The sequence below is a fragment of the Pezoporus wallicus genome, unplaced genomic scaffold (assembly GCF_028554395.1).
Source record: "Pezoporus wallicus isolate ANWC-B61680 ecotype Strahan unplaced genomic scaffold, APGP_CSIRO_Pwel_v1 contig_5352, whole genome shotgun sequence".
Lineage (NCBI taxonomy): Eukaryota > Metazoa > Chordata > Aves > Psittaciformes > Psittacidae > Pezoporus > Pezoporus wallicus.
Window position 1 is genome coordinate 2,132,333 of NW_026639660.1, and position 20,180 is coordinate 2,152,512.

The window sequence follows — 20,180 nt, forward strand, 5'->3', positions numbered from 1 at the left end:
GTGTTTCAGGTTTTGAGTGTTTTTATGTAACTGTGGTTTAGACCCGAGTTGTGAATGATTATTCTTTTCCCACTTAAAAATGTTACTTTTTGGTGTCAGCTGTGCAGTAGGTTACAGGTATTTATTTTGAATAGGATTACAGCTGTAGGGTGCTCTTTTGGTGATATTTGAAGCCTGTTATCTGGTGCTTAAGAGAACCAGATACAGTTTGGTTTGGATGCATAGATTTCCAGAGCTACAGTTGTCAAACATGAATCACTGTTTCAGCCTAGTAGTGCAGAACATGAGCCAGTAGCAACACCAGAACAAAACAAAAACAAAGGAAAAAACCCACCCAACCAAACCAACAGCAGCATTGACTTCTGCACAGATAATTATTATTTTTTTTCCCTAGCACTTGACTATAGGAACTGTGGTGTCTTTGCGACAACTTCTCAAGTATGCATCATCAGAAGGTCGCCTTTAGGTGTTCTGTGAGAGCAAATGCCTCCTTTGTGATACAGAAGCAAAGCCGCCTGCAGGGGTCTGGAAAACGTGCAAAAGCACTAAGAATTGTAGAGGCTAATACTTTTTAACTGAAGATCATAATAAACTTACTTACAGAAGCTTTTTTAAAACAGATATGAGGAAGTAGGATATGTCAAGTTGAGCATAGAATTCTTCTTGGAAAAGTGGTGGAATCTTCCAGGAATGCAGGGATTGTGACTCTCTTCCTCTTGTAGTATAGGAATAATGAATGGTAAGGATGGTTTTCCCTGCTGTTAATTAGTGACAGAAATTCAGAAATCTGGTTTGAGGACTAAAGTTTTGTATCTTTAAAAGCAGTCTCTACCCAACCATCTACAGAATAAGTGAGACCTTGGCGTAACTTTCCCTTAGGAAAACCCACAGCTTTCTGAAGTTCTTCAGCATTATTCCTGCTGAGAGCCATAAAAACGGCAGATGGTGCAGTTCAGTGTGTTGAACTTCCATGGCATGAGGGTGTACCTTATTTATGTACAGGAGAGTGTCTGGTTTTGATTGTTGAGATTATTCTGATCATTGATTTTTTAGCAGTAAACAGAACAGCAAACAAACTGAGGTTTGGCTTATTACCAGCTGAAGCTGTCAAGGTCTGTTTTTTCTAATGTGTCCCTAATTCTCTTTAAGGAAAATTGCTCATTTGTGAGTGGTTTAATTTCAAAGAAACTCATTGTTATTTGCTAGAACTATGGTTTTTTTTTTTCCCCTTCCATTCTTGGAATTTGTTGTTCTATACCGGAGTTGGGTGACCTGGGGTGGAGAGAGATGTGGTAGAGGCTTCTTATGAGATCTCAGTGAGAAGGGCCTCGCTGACAAATGGCTTAATGAAATAGCTGTTTCAGTAAGATAAAAGTAAAAAGAAAAATACAGGTAGCGAGGAAATCTGTTCCTTCAGATGCTGGGAGCTCTGCTTTCATGCAGCATTGTCCAGGCCTTGGGTGGATTTTCCCATGGTGCACAGATCTTGTCCATTTTGGTCATTTAAGCTACTGTTTTCCTCTTTTTATTCTGGTTTTATTTTTTCTTTATTTTTTATTTTATTAAGCCATTTGTTGTCAGGCCGTTCATACTGAGAAACGGAAAAAAAACCTGTACCAGCTCTCTCTGTGCCTTTTTGCTTGTCTTCTGTGCCTCTCACGTTCTCGCTCTGCCTCTCTGTGCCTCTCTAGCACTGTTTTGGTCTACTCACCCCTCACAGTGCAGAGCATGTACCTACTGATTATGCTTTTATCTTGGCTTATTATTAGGTGTATTATCTCAACTTTGTTTCAGATAACTGAGAATTTGCATAACAGGGTTTGTCATAACGGTATTCAGATGCTGAAGGACAGTCTGTAGTCAATTTTCAGTAAAAGCTATGGAAGGCCCACCCTAGGATTTTCTTCTCTATTTAAATCCTACTGAGTAGGATTTTTGTAACTTCTGAAAACTGTGAATAGCCCTTCCCCCAGCCTTATGTAAAATTGAGCATTCCTTCTTGGTGAATTCTCTGTAAATGACAGAATTCAGCTATGTATATCTGTCGTGGTGACTAATGGGCAACTTCCTTGAATGATGTCCACCATTCCAGCTTCTCTCAAAACATTGTGTCCTTAGCAAATGTTGGACTTGTCTTTTTGGCTGTTGCCCTGATCAGTGTTGTAATTCCAAGATTGATGAAATAATGTGAACGGCCCCTTAGTTACGAGAGTTAAAGAGGGGAAGTGATTTTTCAGTTCCCAAATATTGAACTGTAAAAGGAAATTTATGCGACTTTACGAATGAAGTAGTGAAGGCCGTCAGTTGACATGATGGACTACTGTTTAAAGGGATAATTTGTGTTATGGGAAGTGATTGGAATGGTTATCATTTTTGGTTTCTGCTGAGGTTTCCTTAATTAACTACCCTTTAATCCCCTCTACCTCTCAGGTGGTTTTTTTCGTTCATGCCATTCAGAACTGCATTCAGCATTTTTGTAGTTCTGTCTTGCATTTACCCTGAAAAAAATTGTAATAGTAAAGCAAAACTAGTATTCCTGTATAATCTTACTGATTTCAGGTCCTGTATTACTGTCGTAGTTGTTTAGCACTTTTAACTGCAAAGGCTGTCTTGTGAGTTAAGTATTACTGTATGCATGTCTAAACTTCTTTTGTTGTCTCTGATGATTTTAGGTGGAGAACTTCATTTCCTTCAGATTGGAGGAACCTGTGATGACATAGATGAAGCTGATATACTTGTAGATGGATCCCTTTCTAAAAGTGTAGAACAGTCCTCAGAAGGGACCAAGCCCTTGTCTAATCCTTCAAGTCCAGGCATTACAGGTAAATCGCACGTGTTTAGGTGTATCATAAGTAAAAATGCTTTTGAAATTTTTGGAAGTTGCATTTTAAGATGATTCTGAATTATTTAATTGGATGCTGCCTTATCCTTTTTTGCTGCCCCCCAGTTCTGTAGTTGCTGTATGTTTATCACTGGCTATGTACAAACATAACATTTTCGCAGTTCCTGATTTAAAACAAAACCCAGACAAATAAAAAGAAAACCACCACTTTCAGTATAGCTTGATTATGGCTTATTGGTACAAGGAAGGGATTTACTTACTTCAAAAGTGGCTGTCTACAAGCTGCAGGTCCTCCTTTTAAGTAGTTAGATAATTCAGAGAATGTAGTATTGCTTGATCTTGGTCTGTAATGATTTCCAAGTAGCTGTTAGATGCACAATAATGATCAGATAGATTGAGTACTGTTTTGCTGTGGCATCAAACCGAGCCACTAAAAGCTTTGAGAGAAGGTTAATAGTCATAGGAAGCCAGTGCTGAAATGAGAGGGCTGGGGAGAAGAGTTGAAAACAATGCTGGTTGCATAGATAGCTCTTAGTCTGAGCTATCCGGGTTAAGGATGCTAAAGTCAGTAATCCTGGACTCTTAGCGCAGAATGTGCAAATGATGGCTAGGACTGTGCAAACATTTTCTGTATAATGAAGCTGTCAGGCTGTGTATGGATTGCGAGCAGACATAGCCACCCATGTTTGTAACATCAGGGTTGCTTCTCTTTTAATCAAGTCCCAGCCAGGAGAAAAAAAAAAACATTTTCTTCAACTTTTGTCTTAACGTGCTTTTCAGACGGAGGCATAGCTCGGCAGAAAGCTTTCTGTTTCCTGAAGTGAACTCCAAGGCAGATCTGACTGAGCATCAAGTCTTGATCTGTATATCTTGTTCACAGCTGATGGCAGGCAGCAGCAGGGTGGTTTTATAAAATCACTTTGGTATTCTCTGAAGCTGTAGCTAAAAGATCCTGTGGTCAGTAGAGAAACCACACTAACAAGCACAAGCTTTTGTTCATATATTGTTCATATAAATTGTAGCTGTTTGTGGGGTGTTTTTTCCCTCTATTGTTGGCATTCTGGAATGCATTTCTTAAATGTATGCTAGAAAATAGAATTTACAATACTTCAAGTGTATGGAGTTGTAAATCTTAGATTAGGTTAAAATTAGTATTTCCCTTTTAAGGAGTGGAGGGATTTTTGTGGTGAAGGGATCTAAAATAATGTTGGGTTTTTTTGTTTTTTTTTTTTTTTTTAATAGAAACAAATTGAAAACGGATGTTAGTTTTCCTGAACAGTTTAAAACCTTTGTTAGAGTTTGCCATTAGAACTAGAACCAGCTTATCGTAACTCACTATTCCAATGTAACAAAAACGATGTAATTTTGCAAAAGATGCTAAGTAACTTTTGAGTGCTCTTAGCTCCTTAATTTTTCAATTTCAGGGGTTGATACCATGTCACATATTGTTGCTCCGAATACTCCAAATTTGTAATTGTTTCTGTTGGGGGGGGATGAAGCAGAAAAAATCCAGTCTACTCAAAGGTAGAATTGTCATGTGCTTAGAGCTATGATCTCACTTATCATTGCAGTGTCATCTAGCTAATGAGGTTCATATTTGGCAATAAAAAAATAAAGATGTTTGCTATATTACTGAAATTAAATTCCTAACTAATTTCACATTTCTAATCTCTTCAGCATTTTCCTGTCTTCTGGACTAAAAAGTCGAAATCGTAGTTGTTGCAAGGAGAGCGAATTTTTTGCCTGACACTGGGTATCTCGTATGGAGCTCCTCCACTTTCTGGGGAGGAATTGCATGTGCCTTGTTGCCTGCTCTCAAGCTGAAGGATGTAATTTTCTTTGCTCCCTAGATGGTGACAAATAGTAGTCAGGTAGCAAACCTGCTGCTTTTGATATCCATTGTTTCTTCACAAGTAAAAGATATTTTCCAGAATACATTTTTAAGAGAAAAATACTCGAAATACAGTAAGATTGACAGTGTGCATAGTTACTTTCCCTCAAGTTTTCAGTGTTTTTTGTCTGAGGACACCTGAATATTTTCAGATTTCTTTTGTAACATTTCTTTAGGTGTTTGTCTCCCTGTGATATTTTAATCTTGAGTACTCCTTCAATTAATCTCCTTGTTTCCTCAGGACAAGACTTGAATATGAAGACAAGAAGACAAAATACTTGTCTAGGTCTAGTGTCTTTCAAGTGCCTTATATAAAACATGTTTGTTTTTCACTTACCTCTCTTTTAAGCTAAACTGGGAGTCTTCCAAAGCATTCTAGTAACCCACCATGAAACAAGTATATATTGATAAGCAGGTGCCAAAGCAATGTTGTAACGTCTTTATCACTGTTTAAAATTGCACAGTAATTCCACATGTCTGTTTTCAAGAAATATAAAACTTTCATTTTTTAATTTTTTTTTTAATCTGAGTCAGTACAGGTGTTTAAAAGAATGTTTTAATCAGCTTTACATCATCAAAGTGTAGCTGGCTAATTACTTTTTCCTGATGCTTGTGGTTGAATCCCAGACAGCATGCTCAGAGCTCTCAAAATTTATTCCAAATGAGCTGCCTTCAGAGGATGCTAGCTTCGAGACTGGAGTTGTTTAGTGGCTTGTGTCTGTTTTTTTTTTTCTGTTGTTGTTAGGTTTTTTGTTTGTTTGAGTATTTTTGTCATTGGGGTGGGAGTTTTAATTGTTTGGGATTGGGTGTTTTTGCTTCATTATTTTAGAAACTTCATATACCATGTAGTTAATTTTACCCATAGCAGTTTGGTTATATTTCAAAACTGTATAGGATGTTCTGGGTAAAGTATCTGTGTAGCAATTAATATATGTTCTGTAATTACTCAGGAGTTGATCTTTTGGTGGACCAGCCATTTTCTCTTGAAACATTGACATCCCTGGTTGAACTGACCCGTTTTGAGACCTTAACGCCACGGTTTTCAGCCACTGTCCCTCCCTGTTGGGTAGAAGTCCAGCAAGAGCAGCAGCAAAGGCGGCATCCTCAGCACTTGCACCAGCAGCACCATGGGGATGCAGCTCAGCATACTCGAACTTGGAAGCTCCAGACAGACAGGTGGGTAGGTAGTGATGCAGAAAGAATCACATGAGTATCGCATAAGTACTTTATATAGTGGATTTAAGCACAATTTTCGTGCAATTTAATTGTTTTTAAGTAGTGTGTAAGTTCAAGAACTTGTACTTTGGTTTCAGGTAGTAATCCTTCTTCGGCAGTTTGTGTTGAAGTTTGTGCGATTGCCAGAATTGTTTTAGTGAACCTTGAGGCAGATTGAAAAATCAAGTTTTTAACTTGTCTATTTTTGTTTGCCAAATGTTGCCATTCCATTATATAATTAGACAAGCACATTTGTCAGAATTACAAATATTCTTAATTGTTTCTATAAAAGTCTGATTCACCCTTCATATGCATACACGCATTTTTAGTACTTTTTTTTTCAATGGGAAAATTAAAGCTGCAGGTGCCAGTGTGACTAATGAGCTGTCATAAATTAAATTGTATTGTAATTTATTTAAAAATGTGAAGATAGAATCTGGATTTACTTCTGTTCATGTCAAGTTAAATTTTTGTACAAGAGTCATTTACTTAAGCCATTATATAGCCACGGCTGTGCTAAAATCCAGGCAATATTTTCATTGAAATGAACTGCATTGACATGCTATGGGTAGTACTGCTTAGTTTTTTGCACGTAACTTGAGAACTTGGAATTCCTCTAGACTAAAGGCTGAAACTAGAACCTAAAAACTAGAATAGCGGTGTTGTGGTCTTGATGAGCTGTGTAAAATGTGCCTGAAATAGCTTTGCATAGTTTTTCTGAAAAGTGCTCAGAGAAACAAAATACAGGTAGAAGCTGTGTTTTGTGTTTTATCAAAGGACTCATGTAATAAAGCACAAGATCTTTTGGGTCAGGCTGTCACTTATCTGTACCACTGATGTACAAGATTTGGGTAGAAATACATAATCTGAGTATCCATACTGTGGAAACAGTGAAATAGCCAAAGGGTTGTAGGGGAGCTAGACATCATGTGTAGGGGGAATAGCATGTGAGAACAAACTGTTCCATGTGAGAAAATGGGTCTAGAAGGTAATGGTTGCAGGTATTTCTGTGGCTGACACCTCACATGAGCTGAAGTTCCTTTAATTAAATGGTCATAAGCTGTGGTTAAAGGCTTGCAGTGCATTGCAGGCTTTAAAATTTTTATTTGTGTAAGTAAAATACTCTCTATGTAACAAGTGGAAAGGAGGTGGTTCCTTGCAAAATGACTTCCAGTTTCAACTATTGATTATCCAGTGTGTTCAGTAACAGCTGAAAAATAAAAAGCTACCAATATGAATATATAAGGAAGCAAACAAGTAGTAGCTGTTAATTGGAAGATGATAGGTGGAACATTAGTGTGTGAGTATTGGTTTCATTAGAGGAAAAGAATTATGCCTGCTGCAATTAAAACAGTAATGTAAAGAGGTAAAGTTACAAGTTTTGATTTAGTACTGGAAATCTTTGACAGCTGCTAAATGACTCATGATGAAAATGATTAAATTACAGTCCTTTTGTTCATAGAGTAGAAAATAAAATCTTAAGACTGAGAGCAGCATTAGCTCTTAATTGGAAGTTATCTGGGAAGAAACTTTGATTTCTGGATTATTTTTTTGGTCCTTATTCTAAAGTTCCTTTTATCTCCTCTGTGTGTCTCATATTGATTCCTATCAAGATGTGGGATTACAGGGTTAGATGGATGAGTAATGCAATTTGATATGATAATTGTTTTGTTTCTCAAATAGATAGGAGATAATCCTGTAAATGTATTTTAGGGAATGGCTTTATATCACACTTGCACTCTTTCAATCCTATTTTATTTTTTTTTTATTTTAAAATAGATGTGTAACTAAGAAAACGAAAAGCAGAGTCTGGTTTAACTTGTGAATTACCTAAAATATCAGTATATCCCCTTCAGTGGTAATTTCATTGAAATGCTAAATTGGATTAATCCTGTTTAAAAAAATAAAGTATGTGAATTCCTAATGTGCTTTGATAAAACAGTAACATCTGAGTTTCTGGGTTTTCTCAAATTTAGATAGGAAATATTTTCTGTTTTCATCTAGTGCAGACATACTTGAAAATATATGAAAGAAGGAGGAGCTAGGTACTGATCTGCTTTCCAGTGTTTAAACTCTGAGTGGGTCTGCAGCTCAAAGGTCAGTTGTAGTGGAAGATCAAACATTGAGATCTTCTAGAAAAGGAATGAAGAAGTGTGTTAGAAAATATTTTGTAGTTATGAGAATGATGGTGTATTTGCATTTAGAACATGGTCTTGATTGTGTATTCTTCTTTTAAAAGGTGCTATAGAATGGTTTCAAAGGTGAGAAAAGCTGCTGAAAGAACTTGCTTTAGAGTATCAGAGAAAAGTGATATATAGGATGGATATGCTAAAATGTTGTGAAAATATTAAGGAAGTAAAATTTTTTTTTCTTATTTGAAACTTTGCAAATAAAGTTGATGCACTTAAATAGAATTATGAGAAATTAAAAAGCTGCTTAAAGGAGAGTTTTTCATTCATCACAGAATTAGATTGTGAAGTTCATTGCCACAGGTATAACAAGTATTAAAGATCTCTTTACTGTTGGATTAATATGAGACCTTCATGGAGGATCATTATTCCATACATGCCGATTGAGAGATGCTTAAAACTTCCTTTGGGGCATTATTCCAGGAAAAGAGTAACTGGTATTTACAGTACTATGGAAACAGTACTGCAATGAGGGTAATAGGGAATCTTTTCATTGCTACTTTTATCCAAATATTGATTTGCTTTCTCTTATCAGTTAGCTTTTAACATGTTCTTTACAAAATGAATGTGGGTAACAGCAGCTTGAAGGACCTGTACTTCAGAAATTCCTGTGGACATCAACCAATGCAGTATAAGGTGGTTGTTTTTTTTTCTCTTGTTAAAGAAAACATGCACAGATGGAGAATGCGCTGGGTAATGCTGCTTGCTTGAGCTGAATTTTCTCTTAACACTGGGTCATTGTCTTCTTTTTTTTCCTGACAGCAACAGCTGGGATGAGCATGTCTTTGAACTTGTTCTGCCAAAAGCCTGTATGGTTGGACATGTGGACTTCAAGTTTGTTTTGAATTCAAACATCACAAACATTCCCCAGATTCAAGTGACTTTACTGAAAAATAAAGCTCCAGGCTTAGGGAAAGTCAATGGTAAGAAGGAACTTGGGTATGGTTCAGATTATTTCTTTTCTCAAGCTTATTATTCTCTGTAATGTATGTTAGAAGAATTGCTTAGAACTGTGTATATATTTGGTTTCACTTGTTTCCACTTTCTTTTGCTCAGCATCATGGTCTGTTTTCACTTACCGTGTTTGAAGGTAAAGTGGGGAAACAAACTGGGTAAACAGCTTCAAAATCCTGAATTTTACACAAAAAAATACATAGCTCAGAAAAGTTGAACTGAATTATTGTTCTGTACTGCTTGAATCCTCAAGTCATTAAATAATTGTAAATCATCCTAGAGATTGACTAATGAAACAAGTGGTACATTTTAAAGTTCTTGATATATTTAGAAATATAAATTATTCCAAATCACAGAAGGAAGTTATTTGCCAGTGCCTGTTGGATGCATGAGAGAAAACAGCAAGTGTTTTTTCATAGCACAAGATAATAACTGGCTTACTTGGGAATTCTGTCATCATTTGGCTCTTTAAGTAAGCTATGCAAAAGGTGCAGTATGATTTTACCTTTTGTTCCTCACAGTTTTGACAGAGTAGACCAAAGTTATGAATGCTTTTACCTTACCTAGCTGGATCTAGGAGTCTTCCCCAGCAAGATCTCTGTATCTTGCTAGCTCTCAGAGAACCTGTGAGGGGGTAACATAAATTGAAAAGTCACTTTGATGTGGAAGAGTTTGTGCCTCTATTGGGATTGTGGTGAGTGTTCGTTGCATGTCCTGCTGCCCCGTCTGCTAGGGATGGAAGGCATTACATGCAGCTCTTTCTTTTATAGAGACATTAATTGGTTACCTTTATCTGGACACCTCTTTCTGGAAACCTTCTAGGAAACCAGTTTTTCAGAGAAATCTTGCTGTCACATCGTATTAAATTGGCGGCTGGATATAAAATGTGTTGGGGAGAAGAGAACAGCAAGCACGATTATAAAAGCTCTTTTTAGTTTTCTGTTTTATAAATGCTAATTAAGAGCACTCCAGCTAAACAATGGTAATAGTGCTCTAAATTTTGAAAAGGAATACAGGCATACCAGAGGTCATTGACATGCTTTCATACAACTTCTCACTCCTAGTATCCTCCAGTGTTTAACAAGAAAAAAAAGTGTGCTGGAGATGCTTCTTGAAGAAATCCTACAAACTGGTGGTTATCTGAGAATAAATTATTATTGCATAGTAATATTCTTGGAAAAACATGTATTCTTGTAGGGTACAAGATATCTGAAGTGTTTTAACTGAAGTGCTAGTTGTGACTGCAGGACAGCAGTCAATAGGTGTTCTTGCAGGTTCTTCCTTTGGTTAACACTTTAAGTAAAACCTTAATTTTTAACATACAGCAGGGTTTTTTTTCTGTCAAAGAGAAAAATATTCCATGTTGCTTTTCTGAACAAAATCTGCTTTATTTTCAGCATGAATTTTAGAATTCATTTGCAGATCTGAATGCCAGAATTACTCTGAAAATCTTTACTTGTGGAACAAAACTGTAGAAGGAAAGCTACACTTTTTTCCTTAATGTCTCTGTATTAAGTATTTCTGAGGAAACAGTTCAATGAGTTGGTAATTCTATGAAGGTATTTAATTTGGCTGTGAAATAGATTGCTTTTTGTGGACCTTTACAGTATAGTATATGGATCATAATATATGACAGAGCTCTTCAAGAAAGTGACATTTCACTTTCTTGCATGCAGTGTAGCAGAATTTGCTTTTCCCTGTTATGGATAAGGTGGAGAAGGCATGGTGGGGAGGGACAAGGTGTACACAGGCAGCGTGGAAGGGACTGGGGCATGTGGGAGTGCCTGCAAGGCAATCTTGGTAAGGTCTTTTTCTGTTTGAGTCTGTAGGACTGGGGAGCCTCAACTAACCATATCCTCTCAAGTGTTACTGCGTTGTAGTTGTTGCCTACCCTTTTTCAAAAAAAATTTCATGGGTTTTGGAAAAAATACCTTAATGACATTTGTCTTTTTTTCTGTGCAACATTGAATGAAGCAATAGGGCACTAACTGTTTCATTATAAGGGAAGACAAACCTAGGTAATTGATATCTGTACTGGATATTAACCAAAATGCTCCAGTCCCAGGTATAAGTAATATTCAGGATTGTTTGGTGGCTCTTGAAAATGTATAAAATCTTCAGACTGAAATTCAGCTAAAACCCCCTGTTCACATCTGTTCTTCCATGGAGGGAGAAAGGAACTGAAATTTGAAGATAATGAGACCTAAGGAAGGTGTGTAGGAGAAAGTTTATTTAGTCAGGTTTTTTTTTGTATGAGAGGAACCCTGGAACCAGTTAAATATGTAGTGTGTAATAATGGGAAGGCCAGAGGCATAATTCTTCCCTTTTGAACTAATGTTTTTGATCTGGCAGTTAATTCACTGTATATGCTTCTTGTTCATTTGCTTGCATGTCCTCTTTGTCTATGATTGATAAAAAACATTGAATTGAAAAAGAGCTGTGCTTAAGTATTAACAAAATAATGTCTGATGTGCATTCAGCAGGAGCAATCCAGTTACTTGTAGTTTAAATTATCAAACTTTCAATACCAGAATCTAATAACTTTGGAGTAATCTGCAGTTGATTATTAGGAGAAAATAGTATGTGCAAAGGAGGCTGTTTACAGGTCATTCGAAGAAATATTTTAACTATTTGCTTCAACTTCAATTGCAATCCTAGTATGAAAAACATGTGGTTGTGTATTTGTGGTTCTTGTATTAGAAACAGTGTCATGGGCAGAAAGCTGATAGATTTTCTATGAAAACTACTGCTTCTGTTTTCTGTGAGCCTTAAGTAATGTTTGTGATATCTTACTAATATTTTTATTTCTAGAAGCAGCAGTAGACAGGCAGATCACATTTCCTCTATCTCCAGCTCATAATATTGAAGCAGAAAGAAATGGAAAACCAGGACTGGTTGAATTCAGTGAAGAAATGCAGTATATGGATGTAGAGGAACCACAATGTAAGTTTTGTATGTTACATTTTGTTTAAAGTATGAGCTTGCTTTTTTCTTTTCTTAATGATACACAGCTGTTTCTTCGCAAAATTTTTTCAGCTAATGAAAACAACTATTTTGTCAGCCTTCTTCAGTATGTTGCCTCTCTCACAGGTCTGTTTACCATAGAAGTTGAAATTTTAACATGGACACACCCATAAAAACCCAACAGTAAATCCCACAAAACAACAAATTACTGCAGAGTTAAAAGTACTGCAGGTACTTTAAAGTAGATTAGTATTTATCTGAATTTGTAAATGAAGTAGATTGATATAGCACCTTTTGAATTTAAACTCTTACCCTGTTACAGCAGTATTTTACTTGGTTTCCTTAGCTAGTTTTAATAGATTTTTTTACTTTGCATACATGGACTTTATAGAGATTGCTGCTGTAAACCTACAAAAACAATGAACAGCTAGTAGGGAATTCATAAGTAGTCATGTTGACTTTTGACCACATCACACTTGTTGTGCCTGTTCTTATAATCTTTTAACGAGTACTCTTCCACAAAATCTGTTAAGAGACACTCTGAAAGGCAGTCACATTGGGTCTGAGTGAGATCTAGAGACTAAAAATTGATAGTTGGAATAAATCAGTTCCAGAGCTATGATTCTTTTTCTTGGTCCTTTCAATGGTCTTATTTTACACATTTTGTGTTTTGTAGCTCTGACAAGCCAATCAATGTACATATTATCCTAATAATATAACTGGAGAAGCTTTGAAAACTGTCATTTACTTTTATTGATTTCACTGGAAATGGTTAAAAATGAACCTCGTGTAATCGTTAGTTTTTCAATGTTGCATTGCATATTTATTGATCAGAGTTTGACATGGTGTATTTTTAACCCATGCAAATGATCAGATTTTGTGACTCAATTATGAATAATTCAGGTCCATATTATTCATATTTTTTAAGGTCTTAGATTGTGTCCATTTCTGGAGGAACACAAGGAAGATATACTCTGTGGTCCAGTATGGCTGGCTACTGGACTTGATCTATCAGGACATGCTGGAATGTTGACTCTGACAAGTCCAAAGCTTGTTAAAGGTAAACCATTTTATTTTGCTATTCACATGAAGTATGTGTGACTAAAGTGCATTGTGTACTTCTGTAGTCAGACTTTGGTTTGTATTTATTTTCACATTGCCAAATTTTGTTGTATGACATTATAATGACTTAACTTTTCAAATTGATGCTCAAGTAGTGGAATAAATGTAGCTGAGCTTTGCTTCTACACTATATCTGTGAATTTGAAATCTGTTTACAGCTTGCCCCATTAAACTATGTAAATTCTCTTTCCCCCCCTTCTCCTCTTTTTTTCTTCCCCCCCCCCCCCCCCCCCTTTAGGCATGGCTGGTGGCAAGTACCGCTCATTTTTAATTCATGTTAAAGCAGTGAATGACAGAGGAACAGAAGAAATCTGCAATGGTGGCATTAGACCAGTTGTTAGAATACCATCTCTCAAACCTCAGACTAACAAGGGCCATTCCCTTGCTTCACTATTGGCAAAAGTAGCAGCAGGCAAGGTAATGACTGGCCAAGAAAGACATCAGTGTTGAAGTTGTAGAAATGGTATGATTTGTGGAATCTGAAAATGAATCAGCTGTTAGGAGAGTTAAAATCCATTAAAATTACTTTTTTAAGAGTTAACTCTGTGTTAACACCTTCAAGAATCGGAGTTAAGCATCTCTTAAGTTGTTTTCTCTGTGCAAATTTAGCTGAAAAGGCCTGTTCTGCCAGTTCCCCATTCTGAGTGCTTGATTTTGAAACTGGTATTTCCGTGAGTTTTTCAGTAGTGCATACACCTCGTCCTGCTACAAAGTGTTATATTTGTGTGTGTATATTTTACTCTTGATCATTGTAAGATCAAGATGCTCTTCATACTTGTAAAATCAGGCGATACAATGTACACCTTTTGGACACTATTGGAAAGGTTAGAACGTAATGAATTACAGGGCATTGCTAAATTTGATTGTCTATATTAAGGCAATCAGTTGGTCGATGAAAAAATGAACATGAGGTGGCTTCGGTGTGAGCTTGCAGCCCTGAAAGCCAACCGTATCCTGGGCTGCATCAAAAGGAGCGTGACCAGCAGGTCGAAGGAGGTGATCCTGCCCCTCTACTCTGCTCTCGTGAGACCTCACCTGGAGTATTGTGTGCAGTTCTGGTGTCCTCAACATAAAAAGGACATGGAACTGTTGGAACAAGTCCAGAGGAGGGCCACGAGGATGATCAGGGGACTGGAGCACCTCCTGTATGAAGATAGGCTGAGGAAGTTGGGGCTGTTCAGCCTGGAGAAGAGAAGGCTGCGTGGAGACCTCATAGCAGCCTTCCAGTATCTGAAGGGGGGCTATAAGGATCCTGGGGAGGGACTCTTCATTAGGGACTGTAGTGATAGGACAAGGGGTAATGGGTTAGAACTTAAAAAGGGGAAGTTTAATTAGATATAAGGAAGAAGTTCCTTACTGTAAGGGTGGTGAGGCACTGGAATGGGTTGCCCAAGGAAGTTGTGAATGCTCTATCCCTGGCGGTGTTCAAGGCCAGGTTGGATGAGGCCTTGGGTGATATGATTTAGCGTAAGGTGTCTCTGCCCATGGCAGGGGGTTGGAACTAGGTGATCTTAAGGTCCTTTCCAACCGTAACTATTCTATGATTCTATGAAAAGTAGTCTATTAGTACATCGCTCAAACTGAGGTGAGATTTTACTCAACAGTATTTCTCTGAACAATGTATACAAATGAAGCAGTCAAAACCAGTGTGATTTATGGTGATTATTTTTTCTCCCTAAAAAAAAAGGAAAAGCCATCTAGCAAAATTGAAGCCACTAATTCTTCACGAAAATCGGATAATCTGAGAGGTTGTGACTTACTTCAAGAAGTATCTGTAACAATTCGAAGATTTAAAAAAACTTATATGTCAAAAGAAAGGTTAGTAGGTATTTTTTAATTCTAAAAAATATTAGTTTTAATTACACTTACCATTAAACCCTTAGTTCAGAATAGCTCAGGTCAAAGTACGGCTTCAGATTATTTCATAAAGATGTCCTGTGGAAAGTCCTGTAAATTGTGAGTTTGAGAGCACTGTGCTGTGCAGTTTGTGGTAGAATAACACCCTGCATGAAATTGTATGTTGAGTGATTATTTGCTTGACTTGAAAAGACAAATATAAATACGTTTTCCTGGTAAGTTAGATAAATTATTTGGACACGTTTTTGGTTCTTTTGTATAGTTTTTTTTTGTTTGTTTGGTTTGGGTTTTTGTTTTTTTTCTTTTTTTTTTTTTAAGGAAGCATCTTTCCTTTCTATTTCCATGTTGTCTTGTTTCTTACAGCAGAGAATGTATTATTTGTCAAAAAGTTTAGAATCAAATATAACTGGCAAACTCTTACTCAACAACTGTTTAAAGTCTCTATGAATTGTTACTGCAGACCTAAATACAAATAATACAGTATTTAATTTGTATGTAATGGGCTTAAAGAGGCTGCAGAGAGGTATGTGCAAATGATTGCCAAAGAGTGTTGTAGGTGGTGAAAGTTTGTGTAGGTTTAGAAGTTACCAGACAAGTTAATAGGAAGAAAAAAAATCCTTGAAGGTTAGTAAATATCCACTAACCTCTGAAGTTCTGTGAGCAGAAAATAGGAAGACTGGGAATGTGAGCTTGGAAAATATCACATATGCTCATGTACTACTTTTATATAGGCATCTTTTTTTTGCCACTCCTAAGACAGGATGCAAAGCTGGAGGGACACTTTAATGGGAGAATGGCCATATTGGATAATTCTGTTTTTCATTTCCTTCCCTTTCTCCCTAGAGTTCAACGGTGTGCCATGTTACAGTTTTCAGAGTTCCATGAGAAGCTGCTCACCACTCTTTGCAAGAAGACAGATGATGGTCTGACTACAGAACATGCTCAGAGTCTTGTACTAGACATGCTTTGTTGGCTGGCTGGAGTGTATTCAAATGGACCTGGCAGGTAAGAGAATTTGTGTTTAAAATAACATGGCTATTTCTCAGCATTAGCTCTGTTAGAAAAAAATGAAGTTTTATACGGTTCTCTAAAATATGCAACTTGTTTTTACAGCTCAAAGGAAGGAAATGATAGCTTGCTTTCTAAAACACGTAGATGTGTCTCTGATATAATACGTGTTTGCTTCTTTGAAGCTGGGCGGAGCATAGCTCACAAATGTGCACGATTTCTTGCACTATGCATCAGGTCAGTGCTAATTATTTCTATATTTTTATATATTTATATTTTATGTATATTTTGGAGGGTTGCATGCAGGTCTGAATTGTAAACGTGTGTTCGTTATCGTTTACCATAAAATTCATAAAGCAACAAGATCTGGAAGATCTGCTAAGGAAAAACATGTTAGGCTATGACTGCAAAGAACATCAGTGTTTCAACATCTTATGGGGGAGATTTCACAATTTGCTCTTACTTCATTAAATGCTAAAGTATTTGTGTGGTTCTTTGTAGCAATGGCAGGTGTGACCCAAGTCAGCAAGGGTTTGGATCAGTTCTTCTAAAAGCTTTACTTGACAATATGCCTCTTTTGCCTGCTGCTGCAACAGGTGGTATGTATACAAAGTTTGTTGTCATAAAAATGCACAGTGCATTTGTTGTTTGGCATGTTTTGTTCGGTTGTCTTGTGAAATAAGAATTAGATAATTATTCAGTTAGTAAAAACTGCTTCTTGGAGTAGTCTGATAGATAGTATCCAGGTATGAAGTATGCATTTGTAGATGATGGAATTTTAAACAAATTAGCTAGGTTAGAACAGAGATCTAAGGCACTGAAAGGTGTTCAGCAACAGCACATTCTCTTGACATTCTGTGAGAGTCAGGATTGTCTGTTCTGAAAATTAGAAGATATATTCCAAGGAGCCTGGCTATCTGAATGATGTCCATCTAGCAATCCATTTCTGTTACTTCTGCGCCCAAAAGAAATTTTTAATTAAATTAAATTCCTACCTCATCTACACTGCAGAGTAGTGGTATGTTAGGACCTTGTTGAAGCCTTTTGAGTGCCAGATAGAATAGGAAGATGACTTTAGTACTCATATTTGGGGTGGCGAGACCTGCTTTGTGTTTTTCACAGTATGACATTGTTGAACTGCATCTAGTTTGGCATCACCAAGGGGTCTTGCAGGGAAATTAGTTTGCAGTCCAAAATGCTGGTTGTGCTACCATCCAGGTAGAAACATTTATCGTGCAGCTACTTAGGGTGTGGAATGCTTGGGGAGAGTTGGAGGAGAAAGCCAGGGTTTGTGTTTCTGTACAGAAACACTGCACTATGCTTCCAGAACTGATTTGTAAAGGAAATAGTGCTTCCAGCAAATGCTGAATAAGGAGACAGCAGCCAAAAACAGAGAAAGAGTTGAATATAGAGTAAGGCTTGGCTCTGAAGGAATTTGCACCCCTAGCCTAGCACCTTAGTGTATCAAGAGCATTTAGATTCTTGTGCTTAGTAGAATCAGTGGCCAGAATCAAGGAAAGAACTATGTGCAAAGCTGTCTCTTGTAAACCGTTTTTTCTTCAATTATGAATTAGTTGATAAGAGAATTTGAAGTGCTTGTGGAAAGTAATGATTAGAGAATGATTCTAAATTCAAGTATCTCCAAAAAAAAAAGTGGAGGGGGAGAATGTTTCCTAGTCTGGATTCAGTAAACATTAGGTACTTCATTGATTATGCATCAGTGTGTTCTTTCTGAGTGGAAAATGCATATCATGTTTCACCTTGAATTATTTTTTTTATTTTTTTTTTATTTTTTTCAATGCAGGATCTGTGTATTGGTATTTTGTCTTGCTGAATTATGTAAAGGATGAAGATTTGGCCGGATGTAGTACAGCTTGTGCATCATTGCTAACTGCTGTGTCCCGACAGTTGCAGGATCGTCTAACACCTATGGAAGCATTACTTCAAACAAGGTACTAAGAAATGTGGTGGTTGTAAACTTAATAAAAATGAGCACAGAAGCTAGTGCCATCCTCTGGTGTTCTAAAAAAAGATTGGCCATTTAAAATAGTAGGATTTTTCCATATTGCTTGAGCAAGGATTAATTTGGTACAGCTCTAGAAAATAGTTTTGACTTGTGCAGAATTCAAGAACTAGAATCATAGAATAGTTAGGGTTGGAAAGGACCTTAAGATCATAAAGTTCCACCCCCCCGTGCCATGGGCAGGGACACCTCCCACTAAACCATCTCACCCAAGGCTCTGTCCAACCTGGCCTTGAACACCACCAGGGATGGAGCATTCACAACTTCCTTGGGCAGCCCATTCCAGTGCCTCACCACCCTCACAGTAAGAAACTTCTTCCTTATATCTAATTAAACTTCCCCTTTCTAAGTTCTAACCCGTTACCCCTTTTCCTACCACTACAGTCCCTAATGAAGAGTCTCTCCCCAGGATCCTTGTAAGCCTCCTTCAGATACTGGAAGGCTGCTATGAGGTCTCCACGCAGCCTTCTCTTTTCCAGGCTCAACAGCCCCAACTTTCTCAGCCTGTCTTCATACAGGAGGTGCTCCAGCCTTTTGTAGAATTGCACCTTTCTGTAGGAATTTACTCATTCCTTTATATAGCATGTTTCCAAGTACCTCCTCTACACAGCATATTTGAAATAGAGGGTTTTTCCTTTCCAGTTTCCCACTTTTGAATGTTTCTAGATAGTGTTTTACGGATTTTCTTCTTTGAACTAAAGTTGTTTTCTAACTCTGTATCCCCGTAGTTAGGATAAGAATAGCATGAGACAGATCTATCTGATCCCGTATTTGTTTACGGTAGCTTTTGTCTTTAGCAAGGACTGACTATTCCCTGACTTACTTTACAAATTTAGACAGAATTTACTGTCTTTTTCTTTATGTGTCTACAGATAAGAGAATAGTGTAATTTCTCTCTTTTTTTTTTTAAGTAGAAGATAAGTATTAATACCTTTTTTTAATAATTTAGTAGGTACCCATTGCTTTACTCTTTCTCCCTTCTCTCCTCTCCCTGAGTTGTATTTTATCATATTTATGTGCATTTACATTGCAGAGTTTCTAGTACAGATTTTTCCTTCTTTGTTATTGTTCCCAGGTACAGTAGCCAACCATTTGTTAATCAAATAAAAGCAGATGTCTGCTTAAAGGACCTGCACATTCATGTTGTTTTAAGGCAGAGTAGTACTCATTTTACTATTCTGTGCTGCAGTGAAGCAAGTAAAACTTGCAAGGATAAGGCCAGATGGCTGTGTTACATGACTTGCAGTTCAGAGAATAATAAAAAGAAGGCATTTCAGACAATATTTTAGGCTGTCCCACAATAAAGCAGGTTGGTTTGTCTCTAGCAAATCTGACAAATTTCTCCAGCCTGTTCTTGAAAGCATCTGATTAAAGTAGTGGTAGAATTTAATTATTCTAAATATTTTAAGCTATTACATGGCTTAATTATTCTTATCATTAAGACTTGAACTGTTTCCTTCTGCCTGTATCTAATCTGAAATATATTCTGCTGCAGCTAAAGGCTTCTAATGTTTGTGCCCTGTCCCCCCTAGTGATATTTAATTCTTAACAAATTTTGGATGTCTAGAGGATGTTTGCATCCTTTGCAGATCTGTAGTCATTCTTAAAGCATTTGCTTCAGCTGTTTTCTTTGGTCCTCATCTTCCTTGAATTGTGGTACACGAAATTGTAAACATTGTTCCAGTTAAGATCACCGATGAGTGAAGCAGAAGAGATTTCACATCTCTTATATTCATTACTCATAGATGAATAGCGTGATGGGGCTTTTTATGTGACATTGTTGATCCATTCTTCGTTGTTTTTTTTAATTGATGTATCTTCTATATCCTGTTCTGGAAAGTATTGCTAATGTATTTTAAAACTGTGAACCTCATCATTCCTGTTGGAAGATCAGTAAAAGGCACTGTGCTTATTTAAATATATTCTGTCCAACCCATATTATTTCACTTTCTGCAATACATTCAAATTCTGATCCAGTTCTGCAAAGGTCTTATAACCCCTTTTTATGTTTTATCACCTGCTTGCTTAATAAATCAAACTCTTCACTTACATCATGCAAGTAAGCAGTTTTAATGTTGAACTGACCTAGTAGATTAAGCTTTTGAATCTGAGCTC

General features: G+C 36.9%; 1 protein-coding gene across 7 annotated transcripts in view; it reads left to right on the top strand.

The window, feature by feature from the left end:
- The window catches only part of BIRC6 (baculoviral IAP repeat containing 6), a 172,908-nt gene that overhangs the window by 30,481 nt on the left and 122,247 nt on the right, over positions 1-20,180 (top strand). For all 7 annotated transcript variants that reach the window (XM_057415403.1, XM_057415396.1, XM_057415397.1 and 4 more), the window contains exons 11-21: positions 2,673-2,822; positions 5,684-5,909; positions 8,900-9,060; positions 11,903-12,034; positions 12,984-13,115; positions 13,416-13,594; positions 14,865-14,995; positions 15,878-16,039; positions 16,148-16,279; positions 16,544-16,641; positions 17,847-17,994. In XM_057415403.1, coding sequence (XP_057271386.1) covers positions 2,673-2,822; positions 5,684-5,909; positions 8,900-9,060; positions 11,903-12,034; positions 12,984-13,115; positions 13,416-13,594; positions 14,865-14,995; positions 15,878-16,039; positions 16,148-16,279; positions 16,544-16,641; positions 17,847-17,994 — 1,651 coding nt within the window. The remainder of the gene's footprint in view (positions 1-2,672; positions 2,823-5,683; positions 5,910-8,899; positions 9,061-11,902; positions 12,035-12,983; positions 13,116-13,415; positions 13,595-14,864; positions 14,996-15,877; positions 16,040-16,147; positions 16,280-16,543; positions 16,642-17,846; positions 17,995-20,180) is intronic.